This window comes from Sciurus vulgaris, assembly GCF_902686455.1.
Source record: "Sciurus vulgaris genome assembly, chromosome: 10".
NCBI lineage: Eukaryota > Metazoa > Chordata > Mammalia > Rodentia > Sciuridae > Sciurus > Sciurus vulgaris.
The window spans coordinates 87,670,416-87,688,770 of NC_136470.1; the positions used below are offsets into that span (position 1 = coordinate 87,670,416).

At 47.6% G+C, this 18,355-nt stretch overlaps 1 protein-coding gene across 3 annotated transcripts in view; it reads left to right on the forward strand.

Moving 5' to 3' along the window:
- Positions 1 to 16,065, forward strand: part of IGF2BP2 (insulin like growth factor 2 mRNA binding protein 2) — a 157,361-nt gene extending 141,296 nt beyond the window's left edge. For all 3 annotated transcript variants that reach the window (XM_079100617.1, XM_079100619.1, XM_079100618.1), the window contains 6 exons: positions 3,355 to 3,423; positions 4,283 to 4,399; positions 9,199 to 9,273; positions 10,970 to 11,101; positions 12,962 to 13,075; positions 14,213 to 16,065. In XM_079100617.1, the coding sequence (XP_078956743.1) occupies positions 3,355 to 3,423; positions 4,283 to 4,399; positions 9,199 to 9,273; positions 10,970 to 11,101; positions 12,962 to 13,075; positions 14,213 to 14,305 (600 nt within the window). In that variant the 3' untranslated portion in view covers positions 14,306 to 16,065. The remainder of the gene's footprint in view (positions 1 to 3,354; positions 3,424 to 4,282; positions 4,400 to 9,198; positions 9,274 to 10,969; positions 11,102 to 12,961; positions 13,076 to 14,212) is intronic.
- The last annotated feature ends 2,290 nt before the right edge of the window (positions 16,066 to 18,355 follow it).

Below are 18,355 nucleotides of genomic sequence, written 5' to 3' on the forward strand. Positions count from 1 at the left end.
AGCCTGTGGTTCATATCGATCCCCTGCTACTGCCCCTTGGTTGGCAGGGGTGAGACACACCAGGATAGGCACCTTCACCAGAACATCACTTTTTCCTCCTCTGCACACACTCACTGGGTGCAGTGGGTCACGCCTATAATCCCAGCAGCTTGGGAGGCTGATGCAAGAGGATTTCGAGTTCAAAGACAGCCTCAGCAAAAGTGAGGCCCTAAGCAACTGAGCAAGATCCCATCTCTAAATAAAATATAAAAAGGACTGGGGATGTGGCTCAGTGGCCGAGTGCCCCTGAGTTCAATCCCTGGTACCAAAAAATATATATAGTTTCTCCCACATATAATAACTGAGACAGTGAGTCCACCTGTCTCAGATTCCTGACCTACTACTGGGGCAGTGCACTGCAACCTGCTTTCTTCAAGTTGTTGGCAGGTGACTTTCTGATCATCATAAGGAAGCAAGTTTGAAAGCCCCCTTTCATTTGAGGCTAGATTCTTTACAAACTTGGGTAGATGGAAAATAGAAAGTGGGCTCTGAGAAGACATGCATTTCATTATAAATAAATACACTCATTAATGCAGCCCATGCATGTCTGGTGATTGATTCTTTCATTCCCATGACCTCTTTGGAGGTCATGTAACACCCTTTGGGAACATTTAGTATACTTGGGGTCAAGTCCATATCTAAATGAGGTCCACAAGGCCCTGCATGATGTCATGTTGCCTGCATCCCCCTCACATCTTACTGAACTCTCTTGTTTTCACCTACTGGCCTGATTTTCAAACAGGCCAACTCCTGTCCTGGCTCTAGACCTCTAAGAACCCTGCTCAGTAAGTTCCCACCCCAGGACTTTTTGATGCATGCATTGGGCATCACACCCAGGTCCTCTCAAATGCTAAGCCCCCGGCCCCATCCCCAGAGGACTTTGCACAGGGCTCCTTCTCCTCTGCAGCTCTAAAGCCAAGAGCTAACTTTCTCAGACTGCTACAGCTGGAGTTTCCACTCTACCCCTCAGCTCCCCAACTGCCTGTCCTCACTTTGTTCTGTCCATCTGAAGGTACCGATTGTGTCTATCTCTCCAGTAGAACAGAAGTCCCCAGGTAGCAGTAACCTTTTCTGTCTTAACTGTGTCTACAGCACTTAGAACAGTGCCTCCCACATAGTAGGTACTCAGATCGTTTTTGAGTGAATGAATAAACAATTGAATGAACCCTCACTATAATACAGAGATCTAGATATTATTTTAATTGGACCGAGGGTGTAGCTCAGTGGTAGAGCACTTGGCCTAGCATGTGCAAGACCCTGGGTTCAGTCACCAGAACTGAAAAAATAAAATTAAATGTAATTGATTTGTGGATGAGCCTTAGATAAGTTTAATAAATCATCCCAACTGAACTAGTGATTCAGACTCAGGTCTTCTGACTCAAAACCATCTTGTGTACACAGGGGCCAATGTCAGCCTCAGCTAGAAATGAGCGCCTGATTGCTGAGCTCAGGATTCTTTCCTTATGACAATCTTGCAGCTGTGACTCATAAATAAAAGGGAATTTGTCCTTCTTATTCTTTTACAGCTAATTAAAAAAACACTAAAAAAAATCTTTCCTTCCCCCAAGTGGTAGATCTAAATTTGATGTTGTTTTTGTTAGGAGTATTTGAACCCAGAATAGGAGCCACACTATCACTTATCTATTCTTGGCCTCACACAGGTTTTGAAAGGAAAAAGCAGATCACAATTCAAAGTAATTATTTCTGCTATGAGAGCTAAAGGAACAACACTGTAGGTGAGAGGAGCATAGAAGTACCCTTTCCCCAAAATAGAGCTTTGGGAAGAAAGCTGAAGGAACTCCTTCCCTGGACAGGAACCTACACAGAGAAGGGTCTGGAACTGGTGTGTTTCCCAGGGAATCCTCAAGAAAGCGGCCGACTTCTTCACCTGCCTTCCTTCAGAGCGCGAGGCTGCCCTGGACTGCTGATCTTGTAGCACTCTCTTGTGGCCAGGAGGCAGCACTGCAGCCTCTTTCAAGTCAAAGCAAGGCTTGCATTGACAGCCACCAGGTCACAGGTGCCGCTGGCACCTTGGGAACAGCACCTCATGTTGCTGACATCTTGGCCTTCTCTCTGAGCTCAAAAGGAGGACACCTTTAATTACAGGTGGCACACACCTGTAACTCCAGATACTCAGGTGGCTGAGGTGGGAGGACCAGGAGGAAGTTTCATTTTCTCTAAGGGGTCATGAGGTAAAGTTGGAACTGAGAACTGAGTCCAGCTGGAAATTAAGGAGAGTCAGTCCATGCACATCACCATGAGATTTTCCCAGGGACCCCCAAATGAAAGCTGGATTCCCTAACCCCAGGTTCCATCCATATCTGACATTGCGGGAACCTTTTTCCTGGGGGCATCATGCAGGGCAGGTGGGCCATAGTGCCCAGAGCTAATCACCTCATTTGCTGTATTAGTAATACCAGTGTTTACTTGGCCTTATATAAAGCACAGTTAACTAGACTTTGATGACTCTGGTCAATGCCCTGCCCAAAGAATATGTAAAATCAGAGATGTTCTTGTCTTGCAGAACTATTGTGGAGATTGAGGGCTTATAAGTAGATATAAAATATCTATGGTAGTACCTGATATATAGTAGGTTTTCAATCAAAAAGCAACTACTTTTAAATGTTGGTTTTCCTAATAGCTCTATTTTCTTCTGTCCACATCTTCCCTCCTGTTCCCTGCTTCCCTCTTCCCACATTCACACACAATATGTTTACTCATCCATTTTCTTCCTCCCTTTTTACACTCTCTCTTCTCTCGATCTCTCAGTTCCTTCTGAAATCCTCTGATGGAGCTAACTGATCTGTCTTCCCAGGAGCACATTTGCTTGGTTTGAATGACTCTTGGATATTGTCCCAGTACTCTCTGTTCCTCGCAATCCACAACTCATAATTCCCCAGAAAATAGAAGCCACTGGCCTTGTCTGTCTACCCAAAGGCAGGTGTTGTGTGTGTGTGTGTGTGTGTGTGTGTGTGTGTGTGTGTGTGTGCGCGCGTGCGCGCGTGCGCTCATGAAAGAGAGAGAGAGAGAATGCTCCCATGCTAACCTCCTACCAAACCTGAAGCATGACTTGGTTTAAAATGATAAACATTTAGCCCAGAGGGCTACTCTGACCAGGAAGTATCTTGCCAAGCATTGCATGGTCCAAGGAGGGAAATTGGAGGAGAGACACAAAGGGACAGGTGTGCAGACATGGCAGTGGGGTTGACTGATGGTGTACAGCCTGGGTTGCATGGGACAGATCCTGCATACATGAGTAACATGGCTGTCTCTGGGGGACCCTCTCACTGAATGACTATTTCCTTCCTGCTGCAGACACACTCCGGATACTTCTCCAGCCTGTACCCCCATCACCAGTTCAGCCCGTTCCCACATCATCATTCTGTAAGTGCCCCTCAGTTCTGCCCAGCTGCCACCCTTCCTGTGCCTAGAGCTGACCCATACAGCCCCTGATTGACTGGCCAGTGGATGTTCACAGTGTGAATGCTGTCTGCTGTGGTTCTAGGCCATCTGGGAGTACCATATGTCACAACATAAGCATACAAAGCTGCCTGGCTCCTACTGGTGCCTTTACACCCTACCACCAATAAGCAGTCCAGAGGTCGATCAGGAGGCAGTGTTGGGTTAATGAAGAGCTTCAAAGATCTTTGACTAAAGTCTAGCAAATGCAATTGTCAATCCCACATATCCCTATATCAGGGACCCCCGGCAGCCCTGCCTAAGAGCCTTCTCTATACCACAGGGTTCCCAGAGGGGTGACTTCCCTATTTCCCTAGCAATCACCATGCAGCCTGGTCAGGGAAGGTTTAGTTGCTTTGTGAAATTGCTCCTGGCTGTACAACAGGCTAGGCAGTTTTCAGTTCCCCCTACCAGAGTGCCCCAGGGCTCTGTCCTTTAATAACTGTTTTGATTTCCTGGATGAAGACAAAGAAGAAATACCTATCAGGTTCACATGGGACAGAAAACCTGTGAACAGACAGCCGTTCACATCCAACCAATTCAGATGCTCAGGAGCAGCTTGCACATCGACTGCAATTCATCCTGCCTGGGTTCTGTTCAGTCCTCGGGCTTCTCAACTGCAGAGCCCCAGGCCACAGAAGGATCCCAGTGTGCCATTTTGGCCTTTTCCTTGAGTAGCGGGGGCCTTTTCACACATTGGGGCTCATAGAAGGTGCTTGGTAACTATTGAGTGCCTGAGGGAGAGCCCTGTTGGAATGTCTGCTGTCTTATCTTGCCTTTTCAGTATCCAGAGCAGGAGATTGTGAATCTCTTCATCCCAACCCAGGCTGTGGGTGCCATCATTGGGAAGAAAGGGGCACACATCAAACAGCTGGCTCGATTTGCTGGAGCTTCCATTAAGGTAAGGCTGCTTGTCCCCATGTCCCTCCTTCCTGTCGCCAGTTCCAGGCAACTCTTATACCATCCAGAGACAGAATGCCAAGATTTGGAAATTTTGCTTCAAAGACTATTCCCATCTGCTCTCATCTTTCCTCTTCAACTAAACTAACAATCAAATTAGAAAAAAATATATATGTATTAGTACAAACCAGCTCGATCCTCTTTGGATTTTCATTGTCCTCTCAAGAAGATAAAGGTTGAAGGTTGTTCCCAGGCTAAGGGAATAGACTCAAAGGCACACATAAGTATTTAGGATCTGTCAGTGCCTTGGTACTTTTATTAGTCTGCACTTCAAAGACCTTTAAGTTATGAGAAAATAATTTGAATGAAAAAAACTCTAAAAAGCAATGATGAAATCATAGATAAACAAAAGCTGATGACATGACCTGATATGAAGCTGGAACTGAGCAGAGAGCCCCTTAGTTCCTTACTGGAAATGGTTGTGAGTGCAGCCATGGCTGCAGTTATAGACCCACATCCTGCCTGCCCGAGTGGTCAGAGAAGCTGAAAGGGAAGGATTATTCGACCCTGGTCCTGCTCCAAGCCCAGCTATCAGCTCTGACTCACGGGCAGAATGCTGAGCGTGTCCCAAGCCTCATGAAAACACTTTGGGAAACAGAGTTTCCGTTGTTACGGAAAATAATTTGCTACCATGAGACAACCCGGAATTCCGAACAAGAAGTCTCATGACTTGGAGAGAAAGAATGCTTACACTTTCTCCCCAAGAAGAGCTGGATTTTCTCCCACAGCAAGTGTGCTGGAGAGAAAACAAAAACAAACGTTCTGGGTAGTGCGGAATAAGGCTTGCAGTGAGACCAGGAATTTTATCTTAGTTAACTGGTTCCCCTCTCAAGCCTCATTTACCTCACCTGTAGTTACAAACCCATATCCAGACTGAATGAGACCCCTGAGATGTAAAGAGAGGTGAGGTACACAGGGCCTCTGTCTCCAGTGGCTTGCCACAAGAGAGATCCTCACCCAGGTGCTGACAGGCAGATGCTGGTCACCTGTGGGTGGGATGGGGAAAATATAGAAGAGAACGGAGTGGCTGGCCGCACCCTGAGGGCCTTTCCTAGTGTTCAGTGCCTGGTCTGAGGCGCCATGCAGAGGTTGGAATGAGTTTCAACTAAAGGGACTTGAAGGACATCTCATCAACTCCCCCCTTTATTCAGATGAGAAAAGAGATGCAGAGTAGAGTGACTTGGTCAAGGCACGTAAGTGGCAGGACTGGTGCTTAGATACAAATCCCACTGACCTCTAGAATATAGAGTGCCTACTGGGGTCCACCACAGCAGGACCTCTGCATTTACTGTTGCCCGTGAGGAATGGGGCCCAGAGTTCCACTGACTTGTCTAAGGCCACAGAGGTAAAGGATGTGATTTGCTCTAGTTATCCTATACCTGGTCCAGTGCTTGCCCCACACAGCAACCTTACTGCTCTTTCAGAATTGTTCCCAGCAGGACCTCTAGGGAAATGAGAGGGTGGGGGGATCAGTTCTTTGGATTTTACCCTACAGCATTTTTCTAGTTCTATGTCCAAGCAAAGTTGAATGGTGACTTGTGACTTTGCCCATGGCCTCCGTGCTGAAGACAGCAGGGCTGCATCAGGAGGTTAGGACAGGCAATAGTATTTTTGTTTGTTTGTTTGTGTTTTTTTTGGAGGGGAGTGTTGTACGGGAATTAAAACCAGAGGTCCTCTGCCCCTGAGCTACATCCCCATCCCTTTTTATTTTGAGACAGGGTCTCAGTAAGTTGCTGACTTCTGATCTTTCTGCCTCAGCCTCCCTAGTCTGTGGGATTACAGGCAGGTACAACTGTGCCTGGCTATTAGGGGACAATTTTTCATGCGGGGACAACAACCTTTTCCTTCCCACACCTGCCTCTCTCTATAACATTAAAAAGAAGGGAAGAAAACCAAGCATTTGTGAAATTTAAAAATCAGTCTGGTTTTTACTAGACTCCCTTTATCTTGAAAGGTCTCTGAATGCATTTGGCTCCTGAGTAAGATAGATGGTCTCACTAACTCCACAGGTCCCCTAGTTTCTGCTTTGGCAGCCTTCAGAGGCTGTAAGTGGGGGCCCTTTTGACATTGCTGGGGCAGGTATAGGACTCTGCACTCGTGCATGGGAGCAGAATGCTGGGAGGGGAGGGGTCCAAGCTGAGTCTGGGAGACACTCTGGTTCAGCTCCCTTCACCTGCCTTTCCTGCAAAGCATCTGGTCAGCTTTTGAATGTCACAAAAATGTGGGTGACAGTGTTAGCCAAGGACACTGATTACTGATCCTTGTACCAGCCCCTGCTCACTCGATGATCTTGGCAGTCCCATTGCATCTCTAGGTTCTGTTTCCTTCAGCCATAAGACAGAGTCTTTCTTGCCCTCCAGAGGGAGTGAGCCTGCGGAATACCATTCTGAAACTGCTAGAGAACATGGGTAGCTTCTAGATATCTGTTCTGGGCTGGTGAATACTGGGCAGTAGGGCCATCAGGAGTTTCAGAACCTGAGCAAAGCAGCCACGAGTCACTAAGAAGTAGACTGTGACCACAGAACAGACGGGTCAGCATGAATCATGAATCAGCCTTCAGCCCTTTTTGGTTTGGGTTGGTAGAAGGTGGGAATCAATGTGACTGTGATCTGGTCTCTAATTTATCCATTGAGATAAAACCCAGGTTTAATGCCAGCTGTGGATCTCAAAGTAGAGGCAGGGCTTCCTGCCAAGGGTCGCAGGGCTAGTGTAGGTGTGTGGCCTTACCCCTAGGACTGACTGGGGTACATGCTGAGGCCACTGCCAAGAAGTGGCTATCAAGAGTTAAAACCCCAAGAAGCTCAGTGTTGGTCACCTGTGTGTCACATTCATCCTCATGGCACAAAGTAATCCATGCCAGAGATTTGAAGGGTGTCCCTCCTCCCAGAGCAGGGTGGGATCAGAGCATGCCTTGAATATGGGTTCAGAAGGAAGCTGGGAGGGCGCACTCCACCCTGAGGCCCACGGGAGGCACCTGGCTCAGCATGTTTATCAAGAGAAACAAAATCAGCTGTGGAGGTGGAGGTCTTCCTGGAGAGGCTAAGACAGACTCAGTGGTCCAGAGCTGGTGCATGCGGAACCCAGCTCTGATGGTGAACCCATTCCTTTCCAAGCAGAGGTGTCTCATGGCTCAGTCTTAGAAATGGCACCTCCCCCGAGCCACTGGTTTTGCTTTATACTGCAACCCTGTAACTGACCGTGTTTCCTTTGTAATTAATTTTACTATAGGGGGGAGGGAAGGGTTAGAGTTAGGGTTAGGGAGGGGGGCAAGGAACTACTGTATAGAGGGTAAAGAGGGGTGGGAGGGGTGGGGGGAAGGGAAAAAATAACAGAATGAATCAAACAACATTGCTCTATGTAAATTTATGATTACACAAATGGTATGCCTTTACGCCATGTACAAACAGAGAAACAACATGTATCCCATTTGTTTACAATAAAAAAAAAAAGAAAAAAAAAATAAAGTTAAATGATAAAGAATTTCTGGATTGTACTGAAAAGTCAAGAGAAGTTGGTCACTAGCATGTGGTTACTCCATATGAACACTAGATAAGTGGGATGATTCATTTAAAGAGATTGTTGGGGCTGGGGCTGTAGCTCAGTGGTAGAGAGCACTTGCCTGGCATGTGTGAGGCACTGGGTTTAATCCTCAACACCACATATAAATAAATAAATAAATAAAATAAAGGCATTGTGTCCATCTACAACTAAAAATTTTAAAAAAGAGATTGACGAATTTAATAGCAAAAATATGCCCACTTTTCTAATTTAATAAAATAATTATTTCAGGGAAAAAAAAAATTTACTATAATTTGCTAACTGAGTTTTAATTTTGTGTTTGTTTTGTTTTGGAGACAGCATCTTGCTTTATTGCTCAGGTGGCTCTGAAACTCCTGGGCTGAGGTGATCCTTCTACCTCAGCTTCCTGAGTAACTGGAACTACAGGTGCTACCCACTGCACCTGGCTGAATTTTGTATTTTTTTAAACTACTTTAAAGTTTTTTGGAATAAGGCATAATGTGCAGGGGGGAAAAAATATGTGATAGTCTTCTAACAAAAAAAGCATTCTGGGTCCGTTGTTTGTATGACAGAAGCGCTCAGACTCACAAAAAGTCTTGGGAGTTTGGAGGTCTGAGCTTATGTCCACCTTCCACAGGTGAGGAAGGGGAGGAGTTTGCAGATCCAGGACTGGAACCACGGTGTCCTCGTCCCTGCTCTGGTGCCGTCATACTTATGATTGATTTGCCAGAAGGAGGCACTACCTGCCATACCTGCTCTAACTCAGTTCACTTAGAGCTAACTGCGTATGGAGCTGGGAATTAGAACCGGGATGACTGTTCCTACAAACTGGGTTTCAATTTAATGCCTCAGTGAACTCACCCTTCTCTCTAGACCCTGCGAGGGTTGACAGACCTCCATTCCTAAAGCTATTGACTTTCCAGTTATTTCCTAGGACATGGCTTTGTGAAAGGAGGCCAGTCACTTTTGGGGCTTAGGACAAAGAAAGGCAGAGACTGTTCACCTGCTTCAGGCTCTCGCTTGGTCACCACATACCCAAACTTGATACTGAGCATTATGGCCATAACTTTCTAAGATCCTGGGTGGAGGCAGCATGGTGTCAAGGTAGCAGGTGCAAAGGCAGAAGCCCTGCCATCTTCATAATGTAGTGTGCAGGCCTCCCACTTGGACAAGTAGGAGGGGCTTGACATTAGTATTGTCTTCTTTCCTTATGACCTGCAGATTGCCCCAGCAGAAGGCCCAGACGTCAGTGAAAGGATGGTCATCATCACCGGACCACCAGAAGCGCAGTTTAAGGTCAGTGTCCTGCAGACTGTGGGCACAGGGTTCTTTGGAGACTCCCCATCTGTTTGACTGCCATGGGTCTCCTGGGCCTCAGGCTCACCCTTTGACACTTATCAGCTGTTCCCTCTGTTGCACCTTTCCCTTTGCTGGGAAGACCTCCTTCCCTTCTCTCCATGGAAAAGTAGGTCATCAAGCCGAGCCCCATCCAGGGCAACTCCTCCAGCATGTCTGATTCCTCAGCCATGGTTTTGAGGATGGCTGTCTCAGCTCATTTGGTCTTTACCCACCTTCAAACCCTGGACATTAACATGGGAGCTAGGGAAAAAGTGTGGTATATGGAAGCTCTTTGGTGAGGTGCATGGTGTTATTTTCGTTTGGCCTTTTTTTTTCCTCTAGGAAAATGGGTTTTCTAAAAGTCCGAAACACATCTTAATTTATAAAAGTACAACCCTACTATAATTTTAATATACATAAAATTTGAGAGGATAAAGTTAACAGGTGAGAACCATTCAAAACAACAGCCCTTTGACTTGCAAGTAGACAGAATGTGATATGTCCATACAATAGAATATTATTCAACCAAGCATGCCAGGAACTGGGTTGAACCTAGAAACAGTTTGCTGAGTGAAAGAAGGCAGAAATGAGGGCACATAGGATAGGGTTCCATTTATATGAAATGCACAGAGTAAACAAATTCAGAGACAAAGTAAATTAATGGTTGTCAGCAAATAGGGGTAGGAAGGAATCAGAACCAACTGCTAGTAAGTATGGGGTTTTAACTTGGAAATGGGTTAGAAATTTTCTGGATAGATTGTGGTGGTGTTCACACAACAGAGTGACCACTGAAATGTACACTTTGAAATGATGAGTTTTAGATTATGTGAATTAGATCTCAAATTTTTTTAAGTTAAAAAAAAAAAATACTGACCTCTCTCTTGGCTACATTGACTTTGGAGTGAGATATCAAAAAGCAACGCAAACCAAGTATGGTGGCACACACCTGCAATCCAGCTACTCAGGAGGCTGAGGCAGGGAATTGCAGCTTCAAGGCCAGCCTCAGCAATGTAGGGGGACCCTGACTCAACATTAAAAAAAAAAAAAAAATTAAAGAGCTGGGGATGCAGGATGTGGTAGCCCGGTGGTAGAGTGCTTGCCTAACCTGCATGAGGCTCTGGGTTCTATACCCAGCACCCTCCCCTGCCAAAAACAAGGCAACCTCAGGCTCATGGACTCTCCACCACCTTCACCTCATCCGCCTCCATTCCATAATAATTGCACATAGCATGGCACATGGCAGGAGGGAGTTAAGAATACCCTGAGTTATATACTCCCCAGTCCAACCAAGAAGAAAGAAGAATGCACTGACAGATTCAATCAACCAACTAATAATTAGGTGCTAAGAATATGGAAATGAGACACAGTTCTGGCCCCTCGCCAGTACCTCCAGCTCAGACACACACGGCACTTCTAGAGGAGGGGGTCACCTGCAACCACAAAGACAAGAGCGTGCTGGGGCACAGACTTCACAGCACGGTGGCCAGCATAGAAGGCACAGGAAACAGCCTGTGAGGGCTGAGCCACGCATGTCTGGCCAGAGTGGGGGCAGTGACAGCATGTCCTGTCACTGGATTCTGCAGTTCCCACAGCAGCAAGGATAGAGCAGCTTGAACATCTGCTGACTCAGTCACCAGTCACATTTTGCTCTCAGGCCCAGGGACGAATCTTTGGGAAACTGAAAGAAGAAAATTTCTTTAACCCCAAAGAAGAGGTGAAGCTGGAAGCCCACATCAGAGTGCCCTCTTCTACAGCTGGCCGTGTGATTGGCAAAGGTGGCAAGACCGTAAGTCTGCTTTGGTTCACTCCATCACCTGGTTGAACTATCTGCCCTGGCCCTGTCCAAGTCCCTCAGATCCCCATGGCCACTCCCTCTCAATATATGGACAGGTCCCAGGATACAAACTAAGGGTCTCCTGGCATCTGAGCCACTTCGCACATGAGAATCTCAGTATTCGTCCAGAACTTGGGACCTAATTCCACAGTGCAGAGCCTAGCACCAGAAATAGCAGGTTCCTATGCCCAGTACCACCATCCCAGCTCCATCCCCAAAGACAGGGAAGCTATCTTTTTACCCACACATAGCAGGCAGTAAAGGGGGTAGTGCTCCACCCAGACTGTCTGCCAGCCTACTTGGCAAATCACCAGCTGGGACTCCAGGCCAGTGGCCTGCAGGGTCTGCTGTTGTGCAGCCTCCCTCCTGTGGTTCCCATCTTCTGGCTGATTCCCAGACACAGCCATCTGCTACAGCAGAGCTAGCTCAGCTACAGCGAGGAGGACAAGAAGGAAATCGTTTTTTTAAAAAAGTATCTACATTTTCAGTCTGAAGGTGGCAATAACAAAGTAATTTGAAAAGTGCAAGAGCTGGGGATGTAGCTTGGTGGTTGCACATGTGCTTCATATGTAGAAGGCCCTGGGTTCCCTCCCCAGCACCACAGGGAAGGGAAGGGAGGGGAAGGGAGGGGAGGAAAAAGAAAGAAGGTGCCAAAGCATTAACTCTGAAGCTCGCAGGAATGAACACAGTGGTTTGTTGGACACACATATGTTCTGGAATGTGTCTTATCTGTCTGTGTGGAGATGGCCCCTGAGAAGTTTAGAGTAGAGCCGGGTGCATGCTGACAAGAGGCTGTGTTGGTGGCAGGACTTAGGGAGGAGGCGTCTACAGCCCAATGTATGTTTGCTGTTTTTACAAAGTTCTTTATGTAGAAATTCCTACAGAGGATTCAAAACCAAGTTCTAGGTACACTGAGTGTCACCTTTATGCAAAAGAATCCAGTTACATGGATGGTCTGCACATCACTTCCTGTGTCCAGGAATGCAGTCAGCATCCCAGGGTGTACACAGTGAGCCTAGGCAGAATTGGAATGTAAGAGACAAGAAAACAAATCCAGCAGGAAGTAGAATCCTAAGCCCTGGGATGTCCTATTTGGTTTTTGTAAAAACCAATCACTGAATTCTTTGTGTCCCCAGACACTGTCCACTGAGACTTATTTAACCTGCCTGAGTTCAGAATCATGCTAAGGGCCAGAGGAGGGGCATGGCTCCTCAGGAAGTGACCAGTGTCTTTGGAAAGCAGCACCAGGGAGGCACAGGAGCAGCAGCCAGATGCAGGGATGGGGCTGGGATAGGGGATGTCAGTGCTGGCAAGGAGAAGCAGCAGCCCAAGGCCCAGAGCAGCAAAAGTCAGACCTGGGAGCTGGAGTGAAAATGGAGAGGCATGTGCAGAGTGGGAGCTGATGAGAATGAAGAGTTTACCTCAGCGAGTCAGACAAGAGGAGGTGTCACTGCTCTGCTCGGTGGGCACCCAGGAGGGCGTTCCCGGAAGAGTGGCCTTACCTGGAGAACTGGATAGCCAGCTCACTGTGCGTGCAGAGCTGCACCGATGGGAATTCCAGAAATAGAGAATTCAGCCCTGCAAGCAGCCCATGGGCTCAGGGTTAGACTCCCTCTCTGTCACTGAGCCTCCAAGGGCCCAAATCCACAGACCTCAGGTGGCCAGGCAGGGAAGCTGAGTATCCTAGGCTGAAGGAGAGGTATCTCCAGCCTCCTTGCCCTGCCCTGCCCCCTCCCTCTCCCTCCTGACCTCAGTGTTGGCCTTGATGGGAGATGAGAGCTGCCCAGCCCACTGCTTTGTCTCCCTTCACAGGTGAACGAACTGCAGAACCTAACCAGCGCAGAAGTCATCGTGCCTCGAGACCAAACGCCAGATGAAAACGAGGAAGTGATCGTCAGAATTATCGGGCATTTTTTTGCTAGCCAGGTACCTGTGCTGTGAGGGCCCAGTCTCTCTCTCCAGTTTTCTGCCTAAGAAGCGGCCTGTCAGGTGGCTGGGACACTCCCCACCCCACCCCAGACACACACACACAGTGGAATCTCTTCCTGCTTCTCCTGGTCTTCAGGGACTGTCATGCTGGCAGGGCAGGGTGGGGCGGGGACCTCGTACCACACCTTCTCACTGTTGCCGTCCCCAGGCAGAAACTGTTGAAGCAAGTCCAAGAGGCTCGGACTCAGGGTCTCGGCAGCCTCACCTCCCCACCCAGGCCTCAGTCACAGCCTTGGTCTGCAAGGAGGTGCATACCAGGCAACCCCCTCCCCGCCAGGTGCCAGAGCCTCACTGTGAAAGGTTAAATCCTTACCATGCCGGGCTCTTGGGTCCCTTCTGCTCTCTCCTTCCTCACCTCATCCCCACATGCCCTCCACACATCTGGTTTCCTTTCATATGCAGAGGCCAGTGCTGCAGCAAAACGTGGCCCAGTTTTCCTAGATGCTTTTGCTGGTTGGGTTTTGGGAGAGAGTAGTCCTGGTTCTTGTCCTAAGCCAGCAGAGACGAGCAGCCTGTGCTCCCTGCAGCCTGCCTGGTGCACTCAGATTTCTGCCTGGGTCTCCGGTAGTCAGAACCCTGGCCGTACCCACCTGGGCCCTCGGCACACCAGGATGCATCATCTGCACAGCCAGGCTCCTGTGGTGCATTCTGCAGGCATCTCCCTGTGGGTGAGGGTCAGACTGGGGCTCGTGTTCAGTGCTCCAGCGACTCAGGGTAGTATCAAGGAAAGGTGGGTGGGTCCCCAGTAGAGCTTAGGTGAATGCAGTAGGATCCAGATGCTGTCTGGCCTCCGTGAGACCCCATCACTGGCTCCTTAATGCTGTGTCCTGGCCCACGGTCATCAACTGGAAGCTGCTGGGGCTCCACCCATCTACCTTTCACCCAGCGACCTGGAGTGGAAAGTAGGGGGTCTCTGCCATTCACTTCCAGGGAGAAAAGGCCCTGGAATAAGGGGTCTGAGGGAGGTGACACCTGAGCATCCCACCCTTCCCCAAGTCCCAGACCCTCCCCCTCCTGTGCATCCTCAGAACTGGGTTCCTTTCTTCCCTTGTCCCCTCCTTTCCCTTGCTGCAGACTGCACAGCGCAAGATCAGGGAAATTGTACAACAGGTGAAGCAGCAGGAGCAGAAATACCCTCAGGGAGTCGCCTCACAGCGCAGCAAGTGAGGCTCCCGCAGGCACCAGCAAACAACGGATGAATGTAGCCCTCCCAACACCTGACAGACGAGACCAAACACAGCCAGAGATCGGGAGCAAACCAAAGACCATCCTGAGGAATGAGAAGTCTGCGGAGGCAGCCAGGGCCTGCAGAGGCCCTGCGCATCTGGGGCTGAGGAGGGACCCAGGGAAGGCTGGCTTCCCCAGAACCACCGGCTGGCCACCCACCTGCCTCCCCCAGCTTCTGCAGGCTTCCCAGCCATTCACCTCCCCTCACTCGGATCTCTCCCTCACTCCCACGACGCTATCCCTTTTAGTTGAACTAACATAGGTGAACGTGTTCAAAGCAAAGCAAAATTCACACCCGTTACTTTTTTGTGGAAAATCGTCTCTGTACATGTGTGTACATATTAGAAGGGGAAAGATGTTAAGATATGTGGCCTGTGGGTTACGCAGGGTGCCTGCAGCATTAATATATTTTAGAAATAATATATCAAATAACTCAACTAACTCCAATTTTTACTCAATTAATAATTTTGTTTTCTTTTTTTTTAAAGAAAGCAGGCTTTTCTAGACTTTAAAGTCTTTGGGAGGTCTAATGGTATAGAAGGGAACTTTGAGGCCACCCACACAAAATTCACCTGGAGAGAAATCCCGTCGAAGGACACTCATGGCAGTTCTGGATCACCTGTGTCTGTCAACAGAAGGGATACCGTCTCAAGAGGGGACTCTGTCCCACTTCATCCCTGTCTAGCTCACACACCCATTTCTCTCTGCTTCACAGGTTTTAAACTGGTTTTTTGCATACTGCTATATAATTCTCTGTCTCTCTCTGTTTATCTCTCCCCTTCCTTCCCTCCCTCCCCTTCTCCATCCCCACTCTTTCGAATTCCCTCATCCCACTGTCTGATCCCCTGTATCTACGCACCCCCCAGGCAAAGCAGTGCTCTGAGTATCACATCACACAAAAGGAACAAACGTGAAACACACAAACCAGCCTCAACTTACACTTGGTTACTCAAAAGAACAAGAGTCAATGGTACTTGTCCTAGCATTTTGGAAGAGGAAAACAGGAACCCACCAAACCAGTCAACCAAACAAAAATTCCATAAAGAAAGAATGTATTTTGTCTTTTTACATTTTGGTGTATAAGCCATCAACATTCAGCGAAATGATTTCTTTCTTTTAAAAAAAAAAAATAGTGGAGGAAAACAGCAATTTACACAAGGTTGTTGGCCCAGGGCGTTAAATTTACAGATTTTTTTAACAAGAAAAACACACAAAAAAAAGCTACCTCAGGTGTTTTTTACCTCAGCACCTTGCTCTTGTGTTTCCCTTAGAGATTTTGTAAAACTGATAGTTGGAGCATTTTTTTATTTTTTTAATAAAAATGAGTTGGAAAAAAAATAAGATATCAACTGCCAGCCTGGAGAAGGTGACAGTCCAAGTGTGCAACAGCTGTTCTGAATTGTCTTCCGCTAGCCAAGAACCTATATGGCCTTCTTTTGGACAAACCTTGAAAGTGTTTATTTAAAAAAAAAAAAATGACAAAGAAAAACAGAGAGAGAAAATATTGGAGATGTCCTGAATTTCAATAGGGTACGCGCCATTAGGGCTTTTTGCGCTAAAGGATGAACATGTACTGGTTTATGTGAACAAGCCATTATACCACCAGACTGCAATGCCAGTTTCCTCTACTGCAAACAGTGTTCTGTGACAAAAAAAAGAAAAAAAAAAAGAAAAAAAAAGGAAAAAAAGAAAAAAAGAAATATATCCAGCTAACAAGATCCTGGTGTCTTGGTGTTTTATTTCACTAAGCATTGTCGCATTACAGTCAGCCCAGTCCCAATTCTGAGGAACTTGGGGAAACAGGGTAGTCTGGGAAGTGGAGCTCTGAGAAGCTACTCTGAGCAAGCTTTGTCCACAAAAGCCTTGGAGAAGCTGAACTAGGTCAGTGGTCCCAGACCAGCAGCCTCAGTATCACCGAGAAACTTGTTAGAAATAGATGATCTGTGATAGAGCGCTTGCCTAGTGTGTGCGAGGACCTGGGTTCCATCCCCAGCACTGCAAAAACCAAACACTCAGATTCTCCAGGTCTACCTCGGATCAGAACTTGTCAGGGTGAGGCCCAGTATCTGCCGCAGCATGCCCTCCAGGCGGTTCCCGTGTGCACTGTTGGAGAGCCACAGAACTAGAGGGATGGGTTGGCTGCGTGTTGAACTAGGCAAGAAGGTCTGTGTCATTAAGGAACTTCAAGCCTGACCTGGGAAGGTTTATTTTTACATGTCCAACCATTCAAGGGAACAAGTACTTCACCCTCCGTGGGCAACTCATTTAAGTGTGTGGGGAGCTCAGAGAAGGATAGGAGCAGCCTTGGACTGAAGGGTGGGAGCTGTACTTGGCACACCTACTGATGAGACCGGAATGATCCTGCTCCATTCATAAGCTTCTATGTTCATAGACCTGTAGGGTCTCTCACAGCTGCTTAAAAGTCATCTTGGGAATAAAGACCTAATACTTAAGTGCTCTGGTGTGCATCTGCAGTACTAGCTACTTTGAAGTCAGAGGGTCCCATGGGTCCAGGGGTTCAAGGTCAGCCTGGGTAACCCACCAAGACCCCATCTCAACAAAACACCTAATACTTGACTGCCAGAAATGGTCAATTAGACTTTTTGGGGTGATCATTCATAGTACAGCAGAGGCAGATGGTGAACTCATGGGATTCCAGAGTAGCCACATGCCTCCTAAATCACTTAAAATGTGTTCAGCTTGATGCCCCATCCCCACTCCTGATTTTCTCATCATTTCCAATCTCAGTGATGCCGATTTCACTTTTTAAGTTTTATGGCATGTAGATTCCCAACTGCTCCCCACACTCTTTCTCTCACTTCTGTGGCATGAACGTGGACAGGACCAGATAGTCCCTTCTGTGGCCATTACAAACCCCTGCACCTATGGCTTCATGTACCCCTCCTCTATTTAGGATTCCAGCCCAACTGTCCTCTCTGGTGGAAACAAACCCTGGTGGACAGACGGCCGAAGAGAAATCGTGGGGTTCCTGGCAACCAAGGTTATTACTGAAAGCCATTCCCTGGGTTGAGGTGTCACATCAGATGAACAAGGAAAAGCAGCACCTCTGTAAAGAAAGGTTTGAGGTAGGGGTCAAAGACCTTGGTAATGACTCTCAAGATGAGACATCAGGGAGGGGAAAAAGTGACAGGAGCCTCAAAAAAAGGACCCTCTCGTCTCTGCCCCTCAGGTTTCATTCCTTGGCCCTTATTCCCGATGGCAAAATTTCAAGTTTAGCTCCTCAAGTACCCATTTCCAAAATATTTGTCTATGAACCTATGTGGGAAAAGGAAGGCGGTGCCAAGATGAGGCTTGGCTCGCCCTGGTACAAAGCACTCAAATTGTCCTAGGGTTGCAGAAATGAAGGGGAGACCATGTGGAGAGACAGAAGACAGGAGGAACGAGACCAGCTGGCCTTGTTTGTCCCTTGGCAAGGACTTCCTCTTCATGACCCATTTTCAGAGAATGCAAATGCTTGATTATTTGGCGCCTGGGCTAGGTGCCCTCGAGCTTCCCAAAGGCAGTGCCAGTATGAGGCCATCTACCCAAGTGCATCCAGTTCCATCTCACTGTGAAAAAGAGCTGTTCACCACACATGCACCTAGACCATTACAGACTTTGCATTAACTTCATCTGTCAGTCTCCAACTCTTTCTGTCTTGACGAGACTGCCTAACATTCCAGAAAGTTCTAATTACACATGATTTTACACTAAACAAAAATAAAATGATAGCTGTTAAATGGAGAGTAGGCTCATTAACCTACACTAATGAAAGCATTTATTCATTAGCTTACACCACTCAGTCCCTCTCCCTGCTGTTGGATTGAACCCCTTGAAAATCCATGACCCACAGCAGTCTAGCCTGCTGATATCTCACCAGGCGTGGCAACCGGTACTGGCATCCCTTTTGCCCTGTCATTTCCCCCTCAGCTCCGCCCCGTGCCATTCTTGTCTCTGAACATGGCATGGGAAGGAATGATAGCACAATTT